The sequence below is a fragment of the Bufo gargarizans genome, chromosome 8, assembly GCF_014858855.1.
Source record: "Bufo gargarizans isolate SCDJY-AF-19 chromosome 8, ASM1485885v1, whole genome shotgun sequence".
Classification (NCBI taxonomy): Eukaryota; Metazoa; Chordata; class Amphibia; order Anura; family Bufonidae; genus Bufo; species Bufo gargarizans.
This window is the reverse complement of record NC_058087.1, coordinates 19,927,706-19,948,007: the sequence shown is the minus strand read 5'-3', so window position 1 is coordinate 19,948,007 and position 20,302 is coordinate 19,927,706. Positions and strand designations below refer to the sequence as shown.

At 42.3% G+C, this 20,302-nt stretch overlaps 1 protein-coding gene across 1 annotated transcript; it reads right to left on the bottom strand.

Annotated features, from left to right (window-relative positions):
• Positions 1-240: 240 nt before the first annotated feature.
• On the bottom strand, positions 241-15,957 carry CD302 (CD302 molecule). Its single transcript, XM_044302589.1, has 6 exons — positions 15,731-15,957; positions 13,574-13,681; positions 9,381-9,503; positions 7,303-7,470; positions 4,838-4,867; positions 241-969 (listed from the first exon to the last, which is right to left on the bottom strand). Exons 1-6 carry the CDS (start codon positions 15,858-15,860, stop codon positions 785-787), a joined length of 744 nt encoding a protein of 247 aa, XP_044158524.1. The 5' UTR covers positions 15,861-15,957; the 3' UTR covers positions 241-784.
• Positions 15,958-20,302: the final 4,345 nt, after the last annotated feature.

Genomic DNA, 20,302 nt, shown 5'->3' with positions numbered 1-20,302 from the left:
TCTAAGTTATAATTCAGATGGATCTGTTATAATGCAGATGTTTGCATCCGTTCAGAAGAGCGGATCCGTCTGATGAAACATCAGACGGACCCACTCCGAACGCTAGTGTGAAAGTAGCCTAAGTTGCACTGGAAACCTGAGATGGACTAAAAAGATGCGTTATCTACTGCAAGCAATGTCAAACACGTCACCACATAAGTGATCAGATTGTTGGGGCCCACAATTTTTGAGAACAGAGGTCCCATTTGAAAGGACCTGAGCTCAAGCAGGTGCAGTGCTGTACCTCTGGCAGTCCATAGCATTGAATGGAGCAGTAGTGTGAACTCCATTCAAATGGGTTTCTAGGGGCCATACCCAATAACTTATAACTGATCCTGTAGATATTGAGAAATTGGCATTCTGGGAACCCATTAAGAGGCCTAATTAGAGATGTTTTGGCAAATTTGGGTAGTTCACTGAACTTTGAGAAGAAAACTGATGTAATTGCTTTAACATGAATTGCTTTACATTGTATGCAGCAGGAGCAATGATGGGGAATGGCGATCGTGCCACCCCCTGTCCTTTAACCCCTCAGATGCTGTGTTCAACGCTGATTGTGGCATCTGACTCGGGTGTTTAAAAGAACTAAATAAATTTAATGTAATTTTTTACTTTCAGCTACCATTTTAGTAAAACTCTAATTTGTACCACGCAGGGCAAGGAAATTCAGCTTTGTGACTTTTTTTTTTTTTGGATCGAAGTCTACTTTGGTTTCCTCAACACTAGTCATTTTCTATAGATAAATTTAGGCATAGTCTTCTCTCTCCATTGTGTCTACCAGAACGGCATCATCACTGTATGGAAGGACTTCAGCCCTGTATAGTCCATTGGACCAGTTCTTCTTCCTCTTGTAAAATACTACTGCTAGGGATAATCCTAGCACAATTATGGCAAATGTGGTGATCAGAGTAATCATCAAGGCTTTCTTATCTGCAAAAGAAACACAAACAATTGTGTATAATTGGTTGGTTGAGAAAAGGTTAAAAAAAAATATCTGCTAAATTTGTTTCCTCAGCAACAGATGTGAAACACAGTATGTATAGCCCATTATGCTCCTAATCACACGCTAACTCCTTGCTACCTAAATGTTCGATGATCAAATCTTATCAGGCTTGGAATGAAATGGTGGAGGTTTGTGAATGGCACAGTAAACTATTTATATTTCGTCCACCATGACAGCTTAACCATGAGATTGACCCCCTGTAGGTCACCACTCACCCTTGGTGTTGCCTGTCCCTTTGGGGCACCTTACGAAGAGACCTCCTGTGGGAGGTGAAGATTTTGTTTTTACGTGTTAGGCTTTCCCTCTGCCCTCCTGCAGGTTTATTCTGAGGCAGAGGACAACATATGGGAGTAGATCTTGTCCCTGTAAATTGGGGGGCCTCTTTTGGTGAAGCTGACAGTGTAAATACAGGACATGCTGCACAATGACCTCAGCACGAGGCTGTAACCTGCTTGGAACCCAGTGTGTGTGCGCACGTGCTCTCTGACATCAGATGCAACACCAGCATGTAAAAAATTAAAATAAAATTCTAAGGTGTCCATACCATCCTCTGATCCAGGTTCTAGCCCCTAAGGAGGAAATAGGTCAGGTCACTGTCCACCTCTAGACAGAACATTGATATGAATGTTCTGTCAGAGGGATAAATATTTTTTCTCCTCCGAAGATATGGAGGAATTATTGGGAGCTGTAAGAACTACCATGGGCATTGAGGACATACAGAATAGGAAATCGGGGAGGGCAGAAGTTTCCTGCTCAATCCCCAGAATAAACAATCTGACAAACAATGATGCCAAAGTTGGGAGAAGGTTGAAGTTTTCAATCCCTGGGTCTTGGACAATATTAATAAACTGTTACAGGATAGAAGTCTCCTCAACCCCTCCAAAGAAATTCAGAATAACCTCACACAGCCAGAGCATGTTAGGAAAAAAAAAAAAGGGCAGGGAGCCCTAGACTCAAAAGTCACAGAGCTAGAAAAGGGAAAATGTTATTGTTCAACTCTTTTTCTAGTCCAAAAACCAGACTGATCTTCCCGTACCATTATAAATCTAAAAGGGTTAAACAAAGCCATTACCTACAGAAAATTCAAGATGGAGTCTATTTCTTCCATTAGAGGGATAATCTAAAACAAAGCTTTCATGTCATCCATAGATCTAAAGGACGCCTATTACCACATCAACTCTCAAAAATACCTCAGACTTGCATTTGTAGACAACGCTGGTGTGGTAAACCAGTTTCAGTTCACTAATCTACCCTTCGGGATATCTTCCAGTCAAACGGATTACCAAATTCACCAATTTAGGCTGGTTAATTGTAAAAAAAATCTTGTCTAGCACCATCCACTCAGATAAAATTCCTAGGGGTGATGCTAGATTCTATTACCCAAATGTAATCTCTTATAAAAGAAAAGTTGGTATCATTCAGGGGAAAGATAGTGTCCAATCCCAAAATCTGTGTTTTATTAGGAGTGCCACGAGCCTTCTGGGAACGATGACCTTGTACATCACCGCAGTGGCATGGTGCCAGGCCAATCCCTGGATACTAGGGAAGTAGGACAGAAAACAACCTTCCCTAGAGAAAAAGATAACCATCCCCTTTTACGTAAAATCAGATTTTAACTGGTGGCCGGAAAAAAAAGAATCTGTAAAGGGGAGTAACCTGGTTAAAAGATCCAGAAGTCCAGATAATTACAGACTCAGGCAGTACATGATGGGGAGCAAAGGTAGCCTCCTCAAACTGCCAAGGAAGATGGTCAAACGAGATAATCTTTGTCCTATCGAATTACCGAGAATTGAGAGCTAAAAAGTATCCCAAGAACTATTATCTGGAAAACATCTAAAGATATTCTCTGACAATGTGACAGCTGTGGCCTACCTAAAACACCAGGGGGGCACAAGGTCTCCTACCCTAGGCAGAAAGAAACGTACGGTCAGTCACAGCAACCCACCTAAAAGGTTCAGACAACATAGAGGCCGACTACCTGAGCAGGAAAATCTTAGACCCTAAATAAAGACATTTTTCTGAGAATTTCCAAAAGATGGGGAGTTCCTCAAATAGACCTATTTGCGTCAAAGAACAACGCGAAGGTGGGGCGTTTCTGTTCTCTAAATCCCAGAGAAGAGCCATGGGCAGTCAGGTGGACCTGGAACCTCGCTTATGCTTTTCCTCCCTGGGCCCTAATCCCGCGGGTACTGCAGAAAATAATAACCAATCCTGTAATCGTAATACTGGTGGTTCCCTGTCCTGAAGGAGTTTGCCTTGGAAGAGCCTTGGAAAATACCTCTCCAGAAGAACATTTTATCCTTCACCAAAAGGGCCCCATCTGTCACCAAAATCCCAGCCTGTTCAAATTATAATCATGGATGCTGAGCGTGAGATCTTAGAAAGTAAAGGTCTTTCAGATAAAGTTATTAATACACTAAAATCCAGTAGGAAAAGTGTTACTTCTACAATCTATCTCAAGATCTGGAAAAAATACTGCAGTTGGCTGGCCCAAGATTCACCAATAAATTCTACCCCGAATATTTTAGATTTTCTCCAGAGGGGGCTGGATATGGGCCTCAGACCCAGTACACTTAAAGTACAGCTATCTGCCTTGGGGGCATGCTATGATACAAATCTTATCCACCTATGGCTGACTAGATCTGTAAGAGATGCTTCTAGATTAAGGCCATCTATAGCGCCAAGGATTCCCCAGTGGGATTTAAACTAGTCTTGAAGGGCCTAATGAATTCTTAATTTACTCCCTTACAGGACATTTCAATTAAACATCTTACTTTCAAAGCTTTAACATCAGCTAGACAGCCTGGGAGAGATTCAGGCTCTCTCCTGCCGAGAGCCCTATTTATCCATCTTTCCAGACAGAATAGTTTTGAAACTGGATCCAGGTTTTCTTCCGAAACGGCTTTTCATAGAGACCAAGAAATCATCCTCCCCTCTTTTCTGGAAGATGTAAAGAGTTCATCTAAGGAACAATTTCAACTCCTGGATGTCAGGGAGACCATTAAACAATACCTGGCGACAACAACATTTTTTCGCAGGGATGACCATCTCATTCAGTTTGCTAGACAAAACAAAGTTAGAAAAGCGTCCAAGTTTTCTACAGGTTGCTGGATTAAGTCAACTATATCCAGGCCTTACTAGTCCCACAAATATAAGAGCCCATTCCACAAGAGCAGTGGCTTCTTCATGGGCCGAAAGAGCGGGCCGTTTCCCTGGACAAGATCTGTAGGGCTGCCACCTGCTCTAATGTAAATACATTCATAAGACACTATCGTATTGATGTCTGCTTCTGCTGATTTGACCTTTGGACAGAAGGTCTTGCAGACTGTCTCCTTCCCTTCTAAGTAATCTGATAGTTCTCATGGTTAAGCCGTCATTGTGGACGAAATGGAAAAAACGTAATTAGACTTACCGGTAATTCTGTTTCCTTGAGTCCACCATGACGGCTCGTGGTGGTTATGTATGTGCACTACTTTCACACAGAGGGCTCGGGAATCTTCATAATCGGTCAGAGTCCCAGTGTTTGGACCCCAACTGATCATATATGCTGAGGATAGGTGATGTGGCCTTTAATAATCAGGAATGTTATGGGACAAGTCCACTTAGCTCGTTATAGGATGTCCACCTTGTTTTACTGAAATGTTCAGCTTGCTGAGTCGCATCGTTTGTTTGGATAATATTGGATTTTTTTTATTTCCACTTTCATCCAAATACCATATAAGGGCCTTTACAATTATTGTGCAGCTAGGGATAGTAAACTATGGTACTAAGTAAAAAAAAAAAGAAATATCTTACCAAATGTCTTTGTGTTTCCTTTTGGAGTATCTAATGAGAAGAAAAAGGAAAAATATTATAGAAATATACGCAAATATATACACATACATATACAGATTTTCTTTCCATGTGTTCTGTTTTTTTTTTGTTTGTTTGTTTTTTGTTGTGCGTCCCATATGCGGGAGAATTCACTTTAATGTTAATGTGTCAGTAAAAAATACTGAAATCACTCCATGTGCATTCCTGTTCCGCAAAAAAGATAGAACACGTCCTATTCTTGTCCATTTTGCATACAAGGATAGGCATGGTTACAATGGCTCCGCAAAAAAGAAAATGATGCAATGCAGAAGTCACACGGACATCATCCGGATTTATTTTATTTTTTTGCCGACCGCAAAATACATACGATCTTGTGCATGAGCCCTAAAGTGCCTGAAAACAGTGGTGATGTGCTTTTCAGTGAAAGCTTTCAAATTGACTTATTGGCTGCAGTTTTTCAGGTAAATAGCCTTTATGCCCCTCAAACTGTGCATCCATAAAGCAATCAATCTGAAAAATGCTGCATTTAGCTTCCTTGCAGCCACGTGGATCCTTTACCACAAGTCAGTCACACTTTAAAATATTTTACTGGATTTCTTTGTGTGTGTGTGTACTGTATGTGTATATATATATATATATATATATATATATATATATATATATTATGTATATTCTCTATCAGATTAACCTCTTAAAAGGGTTTTCTTTTTAAAACTGATTACCTATCCTCTGGACTGTTCTGAGAAGGCAGTGGACTCCTGTTAGCGCCACGGCTTTCTCGCAGCTCACCACTGTACATTGTATAGTGGCTGTGCTTGGCTATCACAGCTGCTCTTAGACAATGTGAATGATGAACGTGATGTCACTAGCCTAGGAAAAGCAGAGAAGGCCGCAGAGCTCACAGGAGCGCCGCTGCCTTCTCAAACGGCTGATGGGGGATCCTGGGTATCACACGTCCCCCCCCCTTCCCCCTGCACAGATACTGACGAGCATAGGATGACCTATCCTATACTAGTCAGTATCTGATCATCAGTATTAACATCTCAGAAAACACTTTGAACAACCATTGTCTGTCCTATTGTGCACATGTAGTAGGGAATTTTCAAGACGGGCTTCCTTTTAGATAAGCGAAAATTAAAAGGCCATTTTTGCACATCTTGGGAGGTCCATGTGCCAGAAAAAATAAAAATCTACATCTGCAAGGTGTAGATTTCTGGTGTGATTTGCTCCAGTTTTCTGGCACAAGTATTGTTATATTTATTCAAGTCCAATGGGCCCTGCCTAACCACTCTTAGCAAAGTGGCGGTCCTTTTAAAATTTTGTGTGACATCAGTGGCTATTTTTTCATATTTTTCCTGCAGTAATAAACGTGTCAATAGAATTACTTTCATAAGGGATAAATTGTAAAAAAAAAAAAAAAAGAGCCCAGCATATAGAATTTACCTGTTTGTTTTTAATTTTTATTTGTTCAAAAATGCTGCCGACAGATACTTTAAACTTTGTAGTAAACTATTGTGAAGTCTGTATACACAGGGGGTTCCTGTGCCGGCCTAAGTCCAAAGGAAGGCATTTCACTAACTTGTTGCGTTATTGCCTGGGTGCCAGAAAATCAATGAGCTGATATAGGTCTGAGCTATGATTTAGGGTCCGCCTACACATGTCATGCAACATTTCATGTAATGAATTGAAATGGTGTTGCTATCTGTCGGACTTGCCAGGAAAAAACAGACGGTAGAAAATGATTCCATATTTAGCTAAACCCATGTCTAGCCAGAGCTGCATTAAAAACATCCAGCCAACGAGTATCCTGCTCTGTACTAAATGGGAACTGCACAAACATAGCCGACATGCTGCTTCTGTACGTGTACGGCTACATGGCCTCTAGCTGTTGCAAAACTACAACTCCCAACATGTCCTGATAGCTGTCCAAGCATGTTGAATGTTGTAGTTTTGCAACAGCTAGAGGGCCGCAGGTTGGGCATCCCTGATTTAATGTATATTAATGGTGTTGCAATGTGACATACTAAAACGCAACAGCCTCAAAAAAACCAAGTTTACATTTTTTTGTGGCAGTTGCAGCATGCCAATTAAAATACATTACATTATATATCCTTTTGTGTCACGCTGCACATGTTGCTGTGTAGCCGTATCCTTACTCCCAAGTTCTGTTTTTTTTTCCATAGCTCACATTCACCACTTTCTGAGTTTTCGAAAAACATCAGAACTTCGTCCGTTTCCGTAACTTTGGCTTCCCTGGCCAGGTACTTACTGAAAGGCTGAGATGGAACAACCCCTTTAACTATCAATGGTAGCTTTAATCGGAAATAGGAAAACATATAAACAAATGCCAATGTGAATAAAGCCAAAAAGGGCAATGTAAGCAATCTGTTCTCATGTGTACATTTATGTAAAACATAATATGAATAATAAAAGTTGCAGATACTCACATTTGCACAGGACTGCTGATGCAGTGAAGTGATCGCAGTCAGTGACGCCCCACAGTCCGCTCTGTGTATTCATTTCCACACAAGTGTCTAAGTTATTGTCGGCTAATTCTACTTGTCCCCAATTTAAGAAGGTCACTTCAGACTTGTCCAACCATTTCATGGAGTTGTCTGTGAAACATACAAAAAGTCTATGTCAGTAATGTCATTGTATATTTAGGACCAGGGATGGGATCAGATCCGAGGCGATCAGCAGAGGTTTACTTGATCCCACAGGACTGTGATCCTTTCCCATCCATGGCAGTAAATATAGTATACAGTCAGGTCCACAAATATTGGGACATCGACACAATTCTAACATTTTTGGCTCTATACACCACCACAATGGATTTGAAATGAAATGAACAAGATGTGCTTTACCTGCGGACTGTCAGCTTTAATTTAAGGGTATTTACATCCAAATCAGATGAACGGTGCAGGAATTACAACAGTTTGCATATGTGCCTCCCACTTGTTAAGGGACCAAAAGTAATGAGACAATTGGCTTCTCAGCTGTTCCATGGCCAGATGTGTGTTATTCCCTCATTATCCCAATTACAAATCAGCAGATAAAAGGTCCAGAGTTCATTTCAGGTGTGCTATTTGCATTTGGAATCTGTTGCTGTCCACTCTCAAGATGAGATCCAAAGAGCTGTCACTATCAGTGAAGCAAGCCATCATTAGGCTGAAAAAACACAACAAACCCATCAGAGAGATAGCAAAAACATTAGGCATGGCCAAAACAACTGTTTGTAACATTCTTAAAAAGAAAGAACGCACTGGTGAGCTCAGCAGCACCAAAAGACACGGAAGACCATGAAAAACAACTGTGGTGGATGACCGAAGAATTCTTTCCCTGGTGAAGAAAACACCCTTCACAACAGTTGGCCAGATCAAGAACACTCTCCAGGAGGTAGGTGTATGTGTGTCAAAGTCAACAATCAAGAGAAGACTTCACCAGAGTGAATACAGAGGGTTCACCACAAGATGTAAACCATTGGTGAGCCTCAAACACAGGAAGGCCAGATTAGAGTTTGCCAAACGACATCTAAAAAAGCCTTCACAGTTCTGGAAGAACATCCTATGGACAGATGAGACCAAGATCAACTAGTACCAGAGTGATGGGAAGAGAAGAGTATGGAGAAGGAAAGGAACTGCTCATGATCCTAAGCATACCACCTCATCAGTGAAGCATGGTGGTGGTAGTGTCATGGCGTGGGCATGTATGGCTGCCAATGGAACTGGTTCTCTTGTATTTATGGATGATGTGACTGCTGACAAAAGCAGCAGGATGAATTCTGAAGTGTTTCGGGCAATATTATCTGCTCATATTCAGCCAAATGCTTCAGAACTCATTGGACAGCGCTACACAGTGCAGATGGACAATGACCCAAAGCATACTGCAAAAGCAACCAAAGAGTTTTTTAAGGGAAAGAAGTGGAATGTTATGCAATGGCCAAGTCAATCACCTGACCTGAATCCGATTGAGCATGCATTTCACTTGCTGAAGACAAAACTGAAGGGAAAATGCCCCAAGAACAAGCAGGAACTGAAGACAGTTGCAGTAGAGGCCTGGCAGAGCATCACCAGGGATGAAACCCAGCATCTGGTGATGTCTATGCGTTCCAGACTTCAGGCTGTAATTGACTGCAAAGGATTTGCAACCAAGTATTAAAAAGTGAAAGTTTGATTTATGATTATTATTATTCGGTCCCTTAACAAGTGGGAGGCACATATGCAAACTGTTGTAATTCCTACACCGTTCACCTGATTTGGATGTAAATACCCTCAAATTAAAGCTGACAGTCTGCAGGTAAAGCACATCTTGTTCGTTTCAGTTCAAATCCATTGTGGTGGTGTATAGAGCCAGAAATGTTACAATTGTGTTGATGTCCCAATATTTATGGACCTGACTGTATGTGTCTCATATACAGAGCCATAATACATCACAATATATGGCGCAGTGGTCACAGGTGCTCGGCCAGTTTCATAGGTACAAATCTGCTGACAGGTTCAGTGGTCACATTGTGTAGGTGACTTACCATCGCTGTCATAAAACATGCCCAGTAAGACTTCTCTCGGACCTTTCCACTTTGTTTGAAACGTTTTAACCAAGAATGAATTCTCCTCCTTTGATCCGATGCTTATAATTTCAGCGCCATTATCTGAAGGACACGTACAGAAAGACAGACATGAAATAAATGCATGGACATACAAGGTATGCTCACATTTCTCACACATTTAGTGGCTTCATCTTTAGATTTAGTTTAATGTAAAGTTGTTGTCCCGAGAAAAATATTCAACATTTTTCAAACCAGCTCCTGGCTCCGAATTCGTTTGTAATTGCATGTAATTAAAAATTTTGTATAGCCTGTGAGCTATTCAATGAAATCGGTCTATATAGAGCCACCTGCTGTTTGTTCACTTCCTAATTTCACTGTCCACCTCCCTGAGGTGGTCGCACATGCTCACTTCCATCAGCTGCCACCCGCCAGATCTACTGTTAGAAGATGTGACAGCTGCAGCAGAAAGGACATTTTACCCAAGGTACCAGCTTGAAAAAAATCTAGCAGAGCAATGAATGGGTAGGTCTCTGGATCCATGTGAGGTACAGGGCTGGTTCTAGTTTAGTTAGAAAGAGATATATATATATATATATATATATATATATATATATATATATATACAGACGTGGACAAAATTGTTGGTACCCTTTGGTCAATGAAAGAAAAAGTCACAATGGTCACAGAAATAACTTTAATCTGACAAAAGTAATAAGAAATTAAAATTCTATAAATGTTAACCAATGAAAGTCAGACATTGTTTTTCAACCATGCTTCAACAGAATTATGTAAAAAAATAAACTCATGAAACAGGCATGGACAAAAATGATGGTACCCCTAGAAAACACAGAACATAATGTGACCAAAGGGACATGTTAATTCAAGGTGTGTCCACTAATTAGCATCACAGGTGTCTACAACCTTGTAATCAGCCATTGGGCCTATATATATGGCTCCAGGTAATCACTGTGTTGTTTGGTGATATGGTGTGTACCACACTCGACATGGACCAGAGGAAGCAAAGGAAAGAGCTGTCTCAAGAGATCAGAAAGAAAATTATAGACAAGCATGTTAAAGGTAAAGGCTATAAGACCATCTCCAAGCAACTAGATGTTCCTGTGAGTACAGTTGCACATATTATTCATAAGTTTAAGATCCATGGGACTGTAGCCAACCTCCCTGGACGTGGCCGCAGGAGGAAAATTGATGACAAATCTAAGAGACGGATAATCCGAATGGTAACAAAAGAGCCTAGAAAGACTTCTAAAGAGATTCAAGGTGAACTTCATGCTCAAGGAACATCAGTGTCAGATCGCACCATCCGTCGTTGTTTGAGCCAAAGTGGACTACATGGGAGACGACCAAGGAGGACACCATTGTTGAAAACGAATCATAAAAAAGCAAGACTGGAATATGCCAAACTACATGTTGACAAGCCACAAAGCTTCTGGGAGAATGTCCTGTGGACAGATGAGACAAAAATCGAAGTTTTTGCCAAGGCACATCAGCTGTATGTTCACAGACGAAAAAATGAAGCATATCAAGAAAAGAACACTGTCCCTACTGTGAAACATGGAGGAGGCTCTGTTATGTTCTGGGGCTGCTTTGCTGCGTCTGGCACAGGGTGTCTTGAATCTGTGCAGGGTACAATGAAATCTCAAGACTATCAAGGAATTCTAGAGAGAAATGTACTAGCCAGTGTCAGAAAGCTTGGTCTCAGTCGCAGGTCATGGGTCTTGCAACAGGACAATGACCCAAAACACACCGCTAAAAACACCCAAGAATGGCTAAGAGGAAAAAATTGGACTATTCTAAAGTGGCCTTCTATGAGCCCTGACCTCAATCCTATTGAGCATCTTTGGAAGGAGCTGAAACATGCAGTCTGGAAAAGGCACCCTTCAAACCGGACACAACTGGAGCAGTTTGCTCATGAGGAGTGGGCCAAAATACCTGCTGAGAGGTGCAGATGTCTCATTGACAGTTACAGGAAGCGTTTGATTGCAGTGATTGCCTCAAAAGGTTGCGCAACAAAATATTAAGTTTGGGGTACCATCATTTTTGTCCATGCCTGTTTCATGAGTTTATTTTTTTACATAATTCTGTTGAAGCATGGTTGAAAAACAATGTCTGACTTTCATTGGTTAACATTTATAGAATTTTAATTTATTATTACTTTTGTCAGATTAAAGTTATTTCTGTGACCATTGTGACTTTTTCTTTCATTGACCAAAGGGTACCAACAATTTTGTCCACGTCTGTATATATATATATTCCAGAAAATGGACGGCACTCCAGTAAGAGTGCCGTCCATTTTCTGGATTTTATAGCGGGGTAAGAAGTCTATTCCTAGGAGCGTGCACCCTACTTTACTTCTCTATAGCCAGTGCCGCCATTTTTCTTTTGTATATGTATGTATGTTTATATATATAATTTTTCTGTCTCCAGTCATCATATAGTACATATTATATATTTTTTAAAATTAAATGTAAATATTTTTGTCTCTTTCGGAAATCGGCACACTACCTTCCTGTTTTGTCTGTCTAGGCCAGGGATGCCCAACCTGCATCCCTCCAGCTGTTGTAAAACTACAACTCGCACCATGCCCTGCTGTAGGCTGATAGTTGTTGGCTGTCCAGACATGCTGGGAGTTGTAGTTTTGTAACAGCTGGAGGGACGCAGGTTGGGGATACCTGGTCTAGGCGGTCCATCAGCGTGTGTGTGTGCTGTATGGTAGATGCAATAAACTGGACCTAATGGTCAGAAAAGTGTCCATAGACAGTCTGTAGGAAGTGAAGGAGGGCAGCGCCTCACCGGAGATCAGGAAGTGGCAGGGAGCGGAATACAGAGACATATCTATGCTTACACTGTTACTACCAGGTATAATCTGCCTGGTACGACGTAAATCCACTGCCATTTTTTATTTTTAGCGTTACAAAGGGGAGACAATTAGAATTTAACTATATCATTTCTAAAGGTTTTGGATGGTTGGGGCTACAGTTAGGTTGCTGATAACATAAAGCAGGACTACCTGCAGTACGTATACAGTGGTGTCAGCTTTTGACAAGCCCTACAATAAGCTGATCAAAAAACACCCCTTCCCGGTGGGACTCCCATCGATCATCTGTAAACTGTGGGGAAACCTGGCAGTAGGTGTTCAGTTTCCCTGCAGCGCCACCATTGGAGAAACTAAGCATTACATTGTGTCCATTCACTTCAGTGGGTTGTTTGTGTAATGCAGGACAGGTCCTCCAGAGTCAGAGACGTTCTTAGTAACTCTCTTTTGACTCTGACCAAGAAATGAGGATCCTAAACAGGGGACCCACCTCAATTTAAGGGATTGTCCTATGGCAAAAACGTATACCCTATCCACAGGATAGGGACTAAGGGGGTAATTTATTAAACAGAAATACGACTAAATTAGGCGCATTTCTGATGCAGATTGCTACTTCTCACCGTTCACGCCAGGTCTAAAGAAGTGGCAGGCCTGTCTCATTTGCAATTTTTTGTAAAAAAAAAAAAAGCGTACAAAAAGGTCTAAATGTAAGACAGCAAGGAAGCTTACATTTAGAAGCGGCGGTGGATCCCCCGAGGCCGGCGACTCTTCATAAGTCCGGTAGATCCACCAACAGGTATAGGGCTTATTAAGACCTATTAATAAATGTGCCCCTTAGTGTCTGATCGCCACAGGATAGGGAATAGGTGAAATGTCTGGTGGAGGTCTGATCATATGGAAATGTGCTTTCCAAACTGGACGACCCCTTTAACGTGTTACCAGATATCTGCTTCTGACTAGCTGGGAGGTGACACGTAATACACCATATGTGATGTCACAGAACCAGGATGTCTTACTTTTTACCCCTACCCCCATTTTGATGCTTTTGGGGAAAAGCTTTCTAGTGGATGTAATTCAGTTCTGGAACTCTGAATTCTGGACACTGGTGATCTAATTGAACAGGACTTGTCATTGCGACAGATAACGGGAATTTAGGATTTTTTTTTTTTTAAAGGCATGAGTTGCGACACTGATATTTTTCTTGTCTGTTGGCAGACAGGCGAGTAATGTCCTTGGTCCATCTCCAATAAAAAATACTTAGTATTTTGTAAAATACAAACCCCACTGCTCTACAATCTTTCAAGCTTGTACAAAATCAAGTCATCGTGGGGCTTCTTACCTTTGCAAAGACCTCGCGCAGGTTCAATGCTTCGCAAATTCTCCTTTGTTACATCGACAAGTGTGTAACAACTGCTGTTAAATTCCTCCCATAATTTAGAAGGACACGCTGCGTAACAGATGAAGACAATTTACAAAACAAAATCATAATAAACATAATTACTAGCAATAATTTATAACAGGTCTATGATTTGCTAAGGGCGTAAGGCGTGCTACCTTCTTGTACGTTCGGTCACATCCCCTCGCTCTGGTAGGGGCTTAGAAATAACATGTGGCCTGTAGTTAATTGCATAACAATTTATTATTTATTTTTTTCTTGTTCTTCAGCATTTTGGGTTGGTCAATGTTCCACAAAATAAAACATTTTTCACTTTTAAATGGGTTTTTCAGGATTTAGATGAATTTACATTACATTTAGCTGTGATGATTAGCCACTGTAATCACTTTTTAGCTGCCTCCTCTTCACTGTTTACCTTCTAGCCGTTGCATCTGCAGTGGTGAGCAGGTGTAATTACACCCAAGCCTTCCTATTAAAATGAATGGAAGGCTTGGGTGTAATTACACCTGCTCACCACTGCAGATGCAACGGCTAGAAGGTAAACAGTGAAGAGGAGGCAGCGCTGACCCCGCACGCCTTCTCTTCAAAGAGCTGATCGGAGGGGGTGCCGGGTGTCGGACCCCTCCGATCTGATATTGATGACCTTATCCTGAGGATAGGTCATCAATAAATATAACTTGGACAACCCCTTTAAGCCATGCCCCACAACCACACCCCCTTTGGGGTGTGGCTTAACTTGCCTGGTATTTTTTGTTGGGAAAGGTGGCAACCCTAGGGGGGGTCCCAAAAGTCAGACCCCCGCCAATCAGCTGTACAAAGAAGCCTTGGCCCTCCTTTAGCGTCTAGGCCTCTTCCTAGGCAATGTGACATCATGTTCACTGGTCACATGGCCTAGTCGCAGATCAGTCCCGTTCAAGTGAATAGCAAGCACAGCCGCTATCAAATGGATGGCGTTGTGTTTGGTATTGCAGCCCAGGCCCATGTGACCGAAGAGCATGATGTCACTGGCCTAGGAACAGGCTGCAGTGGGCCTCATCAGACCACTGATCAGCGGGGGTTCAGGGAGTCGGATGTCGATCTCATATGGACAGTAAATCTGTTCCGGTATTCAAGTTTTTATATGAGTGTAGGTTTACACCTCTGATTAAAGGCTCATGCCCACAAGCGTAAGCGTTCAGTGCCTGTGCTGCGGACTGCAGATTGTTGTCCGCAATGCACAAGCACGACCGCAGACCCATTCACTTGAATGGGGTCCGCACCGCAAAAAAGTAGTGCATGCACTACTTTTTTGCGGAACAGAAGCACGGAACCCCACGGAAGCACTCTGTAGTGCTTCCGTTTCTTGGTTCCGTTCCGTACCACATCTCCAGATTTGCGGACCCATTCAAGTGAATGGGTCCACATCCGTGATGCGGAATGCACGCAGCCGGTGCCACTTGTATTGCAGACCCGCCATATGCAACAGGGCAACGACAGTGGGAATGAGACCTAACTCAACAGATCTGGCTTTTAACATCGGATCCCATTAAATATAATAGGATCCAGTCAGTTTCCGGCACGAGTGCTGGGTTTCGGCCGGACAAATAAACGCTGCATGCATTGCTTTGTGTCCTGCAAAACCCAGCACTCATGCTGGAAAGCAGCCGGATCCCATTATAGTCATTGGGGTCCGCCGGCGAATGGCAGTATACAGTGAGCTTTGGCAGGCTATTCTCTGCTGGGTCAGATCAGTTAGTGCTCATGCACACAAACGTATTTTATTTCTGTGACCGTTGCGTTTGTTTTGCCGACCGTATGCGGAACCATTAATTTCAATGGGTCCGCAAAAAAAAAAGATAAATTGGAAGTTACTCTGTGTATTGCTTTTCCGTATGGCCATACGTCCGCTCCGCATAAAAATAGAACATGTCCTATTATTGTCCGCATTATGGACAAGGATAGGATTGTTCTATTAGGGGCCAGCTGTTCCGTTCTGCAAAATATGGAATGTACACGGACGTCATCCGGACCGCAAAATACATACGGTCGTGTGCATGAGCCCTTAAACAGACGTGTGAACCAACACTAACCTAGTAACAGCAGCCATGTTGTATCACTTACCATGTCGTTCTTGTCCAGCAACAGACTGACCAGACAAACAGCAGACCGCAGAGCACAGACAGATAAGAAGCACAGTCCTCGTTTGTCGATTATTGATCTCAGCAGCCAGACAAGATAACGTTCTCCTCATCCCGGCCCTGGATGTACCCCTATATCTGGAGCAAGGACCCCTATTGCAGCAGAGCTCTGGCCGTTGCCTGGAATCTAACTAAATATCAATTGCACAATAATGTTAAAAAAAAAAACTGAGTGACTAGGAAGGAGGGGGACGGGATACGACTACTCACTCATCTGTAAACATTTTTTATTTAAAGAGATACTACACATTTTATAGACAAGTAGGTTTCGAAAGGGAATTTGCCTACCTAAAAATGAAAGTAAAAGAACATTAAACAATACAAAATTCTAGCCACACTCACTCCACTATTGCAGGGGTTGTCCCCTATAGACCTACTTTTTGCCCCTTCTATTAAAGCTCATGCCATAAAGGTGACATATCAAGGCATCATAAAAAATAAAAAATCTATGACATAATAAAAAAAAACAAATTAAGGATCTGGGAGGACTACTGGTCCTCATTGAAGAGATCCAGGTTGTGTATGGAGACTTAGCAATGCTTCATGGGAAAAGTATGCAAATTAGTTGCCTGGAAAGAAGAAAAATTTAAAGGGTTGTCCCACTAGAACGCATCAACGATCCTTTAAAATCTGAGTGGTGGGGGTCTGACCTCTGGGAATCACCAGGGTTCCCCCCCCCCTTCCCCAAGTGAACGGACAGATGGTCACTCCCTTCATCTCTATAGGACTGCTGAAGAGAAGCCGATTATAGCCCTCAAATTATTCCAAGTGAATTATTCAGAGAACATCTATAATCTTTCATCATGGCAAAATATATCTATGAGCAATTGGAGCTGCACAAGGACAACATCGGCATGGATATGTGAATGAAACCCACGCAAACAACATCTCCCAGTGTTTCCTCCCACACCCTAAAAGAAATAGGTAAACAGGCTTCCCAAAAGACTGTCTATGAGCCCCACTGGGGACAGAAGGAAACAAATGTCTCAGCTATAGTCAATAATATTTATTTTTAGGAGTTAAACCAAAAAGTAATGTTCAGTAAAAAATGTCAAATAGATTTTTCAAATTTGCTTCGACGAAAGAACTATTTTCTGTAGAGTGTCATGGAAATCTAGTTAGAGAGGTTCTCCGGTAACCTAGAACCCCTTTTCATATCGTCAGGCAGGATGCAGAGGTGGCGCTCTGGTTCAAGAGCAGAACTCCCTTCTCCACTTCTGGTCCACCAGAAGTGTCATGTGAAGTCTATACTGACATTACTGTCTCTGGCCATTGATTGCCTGGTGTAGATGAGGTAGGGCACCATACCACGTCCAAAAGATAATGCAGGAATGGCTATCACTGACTCTTACCTATTCGATTTGGCTGAACAAAAAACCAACAAACTTTGGTGCTACAGGAAGAGAATCCCAACATCACAGATGTGATTTTCTAAGGTACCAGGTATTAAGGAGCATAAAGGAGGGTATTTAAGCCTGGTAATGATGTATTGTCAGTTGCTTGAAAAAGACCGTCCAGGTCGAAACGTCGCATGGATGTGATGGAATAAAGAAATTAATGAGACAAGAGAGGGCTGCGGTTTTACTATTTTTGGTTGCCTGACCTGTTACATGTGCGCTTGGCAGCTGAAGGCGTCTGTGTTGGTCCCATGTTCATATGTGTCCACATGGTGGTTTAATATATGCAAATGAGCCTTTAGGAGCAACAGGTACAAATTTGCTGACAGATGCTCTTCAAAACATCCTGGACAAGAACATATCATTGCCCACATCATCCAAATGAATGCCATCAGGCAACAACAAACCCACACTGCCACCCTCTATAAACCTGTGTCTCAAGGAATCATCTTCAAGGTATTGCACATATCTAGACACCCTGATATTCAACAACTGTCTGTCCCACTCGATGGTGTCCAGGATCCTTATTCTAGGCCGTACTCATCCAGACATCACGTCAGACCACATTACTGCCGACTCTTTCCAAGTCTGACTTCATCAAGGCAATCACTTCCTAACTTTTATTTTTTTTGCATAAATAATTCATCATGTAGAATCGACTCAATATATTAATACTTGCCAAATGCCCCATTGTGGTCATGACTGGCCACATCAATCTATGGTAAAATGTATGTCCTGCAAAGGCCCTTGTCATTCTGCAATAAAAACGGATACAAATCCAAAGCATGAACCCTGGATTGGCATGTGGCCTTCCGAAACGACCTGTATACAGAAAGCGTCCAACTATTCACCTACTTGTACATTCAACACCTGCAAAGGGAGAACCAACTAAAACAACCAACAAATCAGGATGAACATAAAAATGATAGCCATCACCTCCCTAAATTCATGGTGCTGTCCCCCCCCACCCATACCCAGAGTATCAGCCTCGATACTGGCTTCAATTCTGAATAAATGTATTACAAATCCAACTCTGAACACCATAAAAATAGTTACCAATTCTAACAGAAATCATAAAAGGGTCCCCTGCTCATGAACAAAATGGAACTAATGATGATTTTGCAGCCAATACTCCCACAAAAACTGGACAACAACCATCGTGACCAATGCTGAAATGGTCGTTCATGCTTCTCCTAACCCCTGTCAACTTTCGGTTCTATTTTATAAAAAAAAATTCCGGTAGGTCTCTAAGTTCTGGTCCCTTTATAGTTACAGATGATAAAAAAAAAGCACAAAACTGGCAAATTTTGTTCTAAAAACATGTTTAAAGAGAGTCTGTCACCTCCATATGGCCATATACAGCGCTTACATTGCCCTATAGCACAGCTATACATGAATGTTAGGGTACCTTTGTCTTTTTCTTCACACTTACAGAAGCTGGAAAAACAAACTTTGATTCGTATGCAAATGAGCACCCGCAAGTGCCAAGGGGCGGCGTTCACTGTGTTGGAGCCCAGGCTGCTCTGCCTTTTTTCATTGTTTCCCCCACCCCAGCCTCTGCCTATTCCCGCCCTCCTATTCCCTTGCATCATCCTTCGGTCGGCAAATGCGAATGTGGCATTTGCCGATGCACGCGCATTGGTAAAGCGATGCTGTGCCCACTATGGGCATCGCAGTGCGCATGCTCCGGACCAGCGAGGCAGTGCACAGGAGCGGGATCTCGGCCATACCGAAGGATGACGTAAGGGAATAGGAGGGCGGGCATAGGCAGAGGCTGGGGTGGGGGAAACAATGAAAAAAATGCAGAGCAGCCTGGGCTCCAACACAGTGAACGCCGCCCCTGGGCACTTGCGGGTGCTCATTTGCATACGAATCAAAGTTAGTTTTTCCAGCTTCTGCAAGTGTAAAGAAAAAGACAAAAGGTACCCTAACATTCATGTATAGATGTGCTATAGGGCAATGTAAGCGCTGTATATGGCCATATGGAGGTGACAGACGCCCTTTAACAAACATTGGTATTTGTATAATGTAATGGGCACAATACAGCTGACATACAGCCAGGGCCGGACTGGGGATAAAGACCAGCCCTGGAAAAAGTTGCACACCAGCCCCACGTCATTATTTACTTGTTTATAAGAGAAAGCGTTCATTTTAAAACAAGTGTGTAAACACGAATATGAACTTTGCCCCACGATAGCTCTTTTGTAGAACCCCCATTGTTCATATTATCAGTGTTTTCCCAACCAGGATGCCTCCAACTGTTGCAAAACTACAACTCTCAGCATGCTCAGACAGTGTTTTACCACGCCCTTTGACCCGCCCCTTTTTTGTTGGCCACCTATTTAATGATTGTTGCATGCAACATTTTACTTGACCAGCCATTTTAGATATTCTACGGCAGTCCTGTTACAATCCCCCCCCAATTAGCCTTTCGACCAAATAATAAAAATATTATAAAATCTCACCCATATGCTGCAAAAAATAAATAAAATCTGCAATGTAAAATCGATAATAAAGATCAACTACAAACAAACATATTTCACATAAAAACTTAGTTACTTGGCTCGGCACTTGGGGATCTCGGACGCCACTTCCACACTTGGCCGGGGGCTCTGCGGAGCTGATGTTGTGCTTTATCCTAATGAGAAAGATTTCATAAGGATTTGGAGAAGGGGCAGAGGGATAGCAGAGCAGGGAGAGGCTGGTGCTGCTACTAGGGGGTCATACCATGGGGGAGTAATAAAGCCCACCATAATGCCCCCCCAGTAGTAATAATTCTCCTTATAATGTGCAAAACATACCCCTTTGTAATGCCCACAGTTGAGCTAATGTTCCCATAATGTGCCAATAAAAAATACCCCTTCTCAGTGCCCCCGTAGATGACCCCCATAGTACCCACCATACTGTGTCCCAGTATAAAATGCCCCTATACAGACCCCCCCATATAAAATACCCCTTCTTTTTAGCCTCAGTAGATGCCCCTATAGTGCCACCCAATAATCTGCCAGTAATAAGTTCCCCAATAGATGCCCCCAATCATGTGCCAGTAGCCGCCCCTTATGTGCCAGTAGTCATCCCCCCCTTATGTGCCGCCCCCT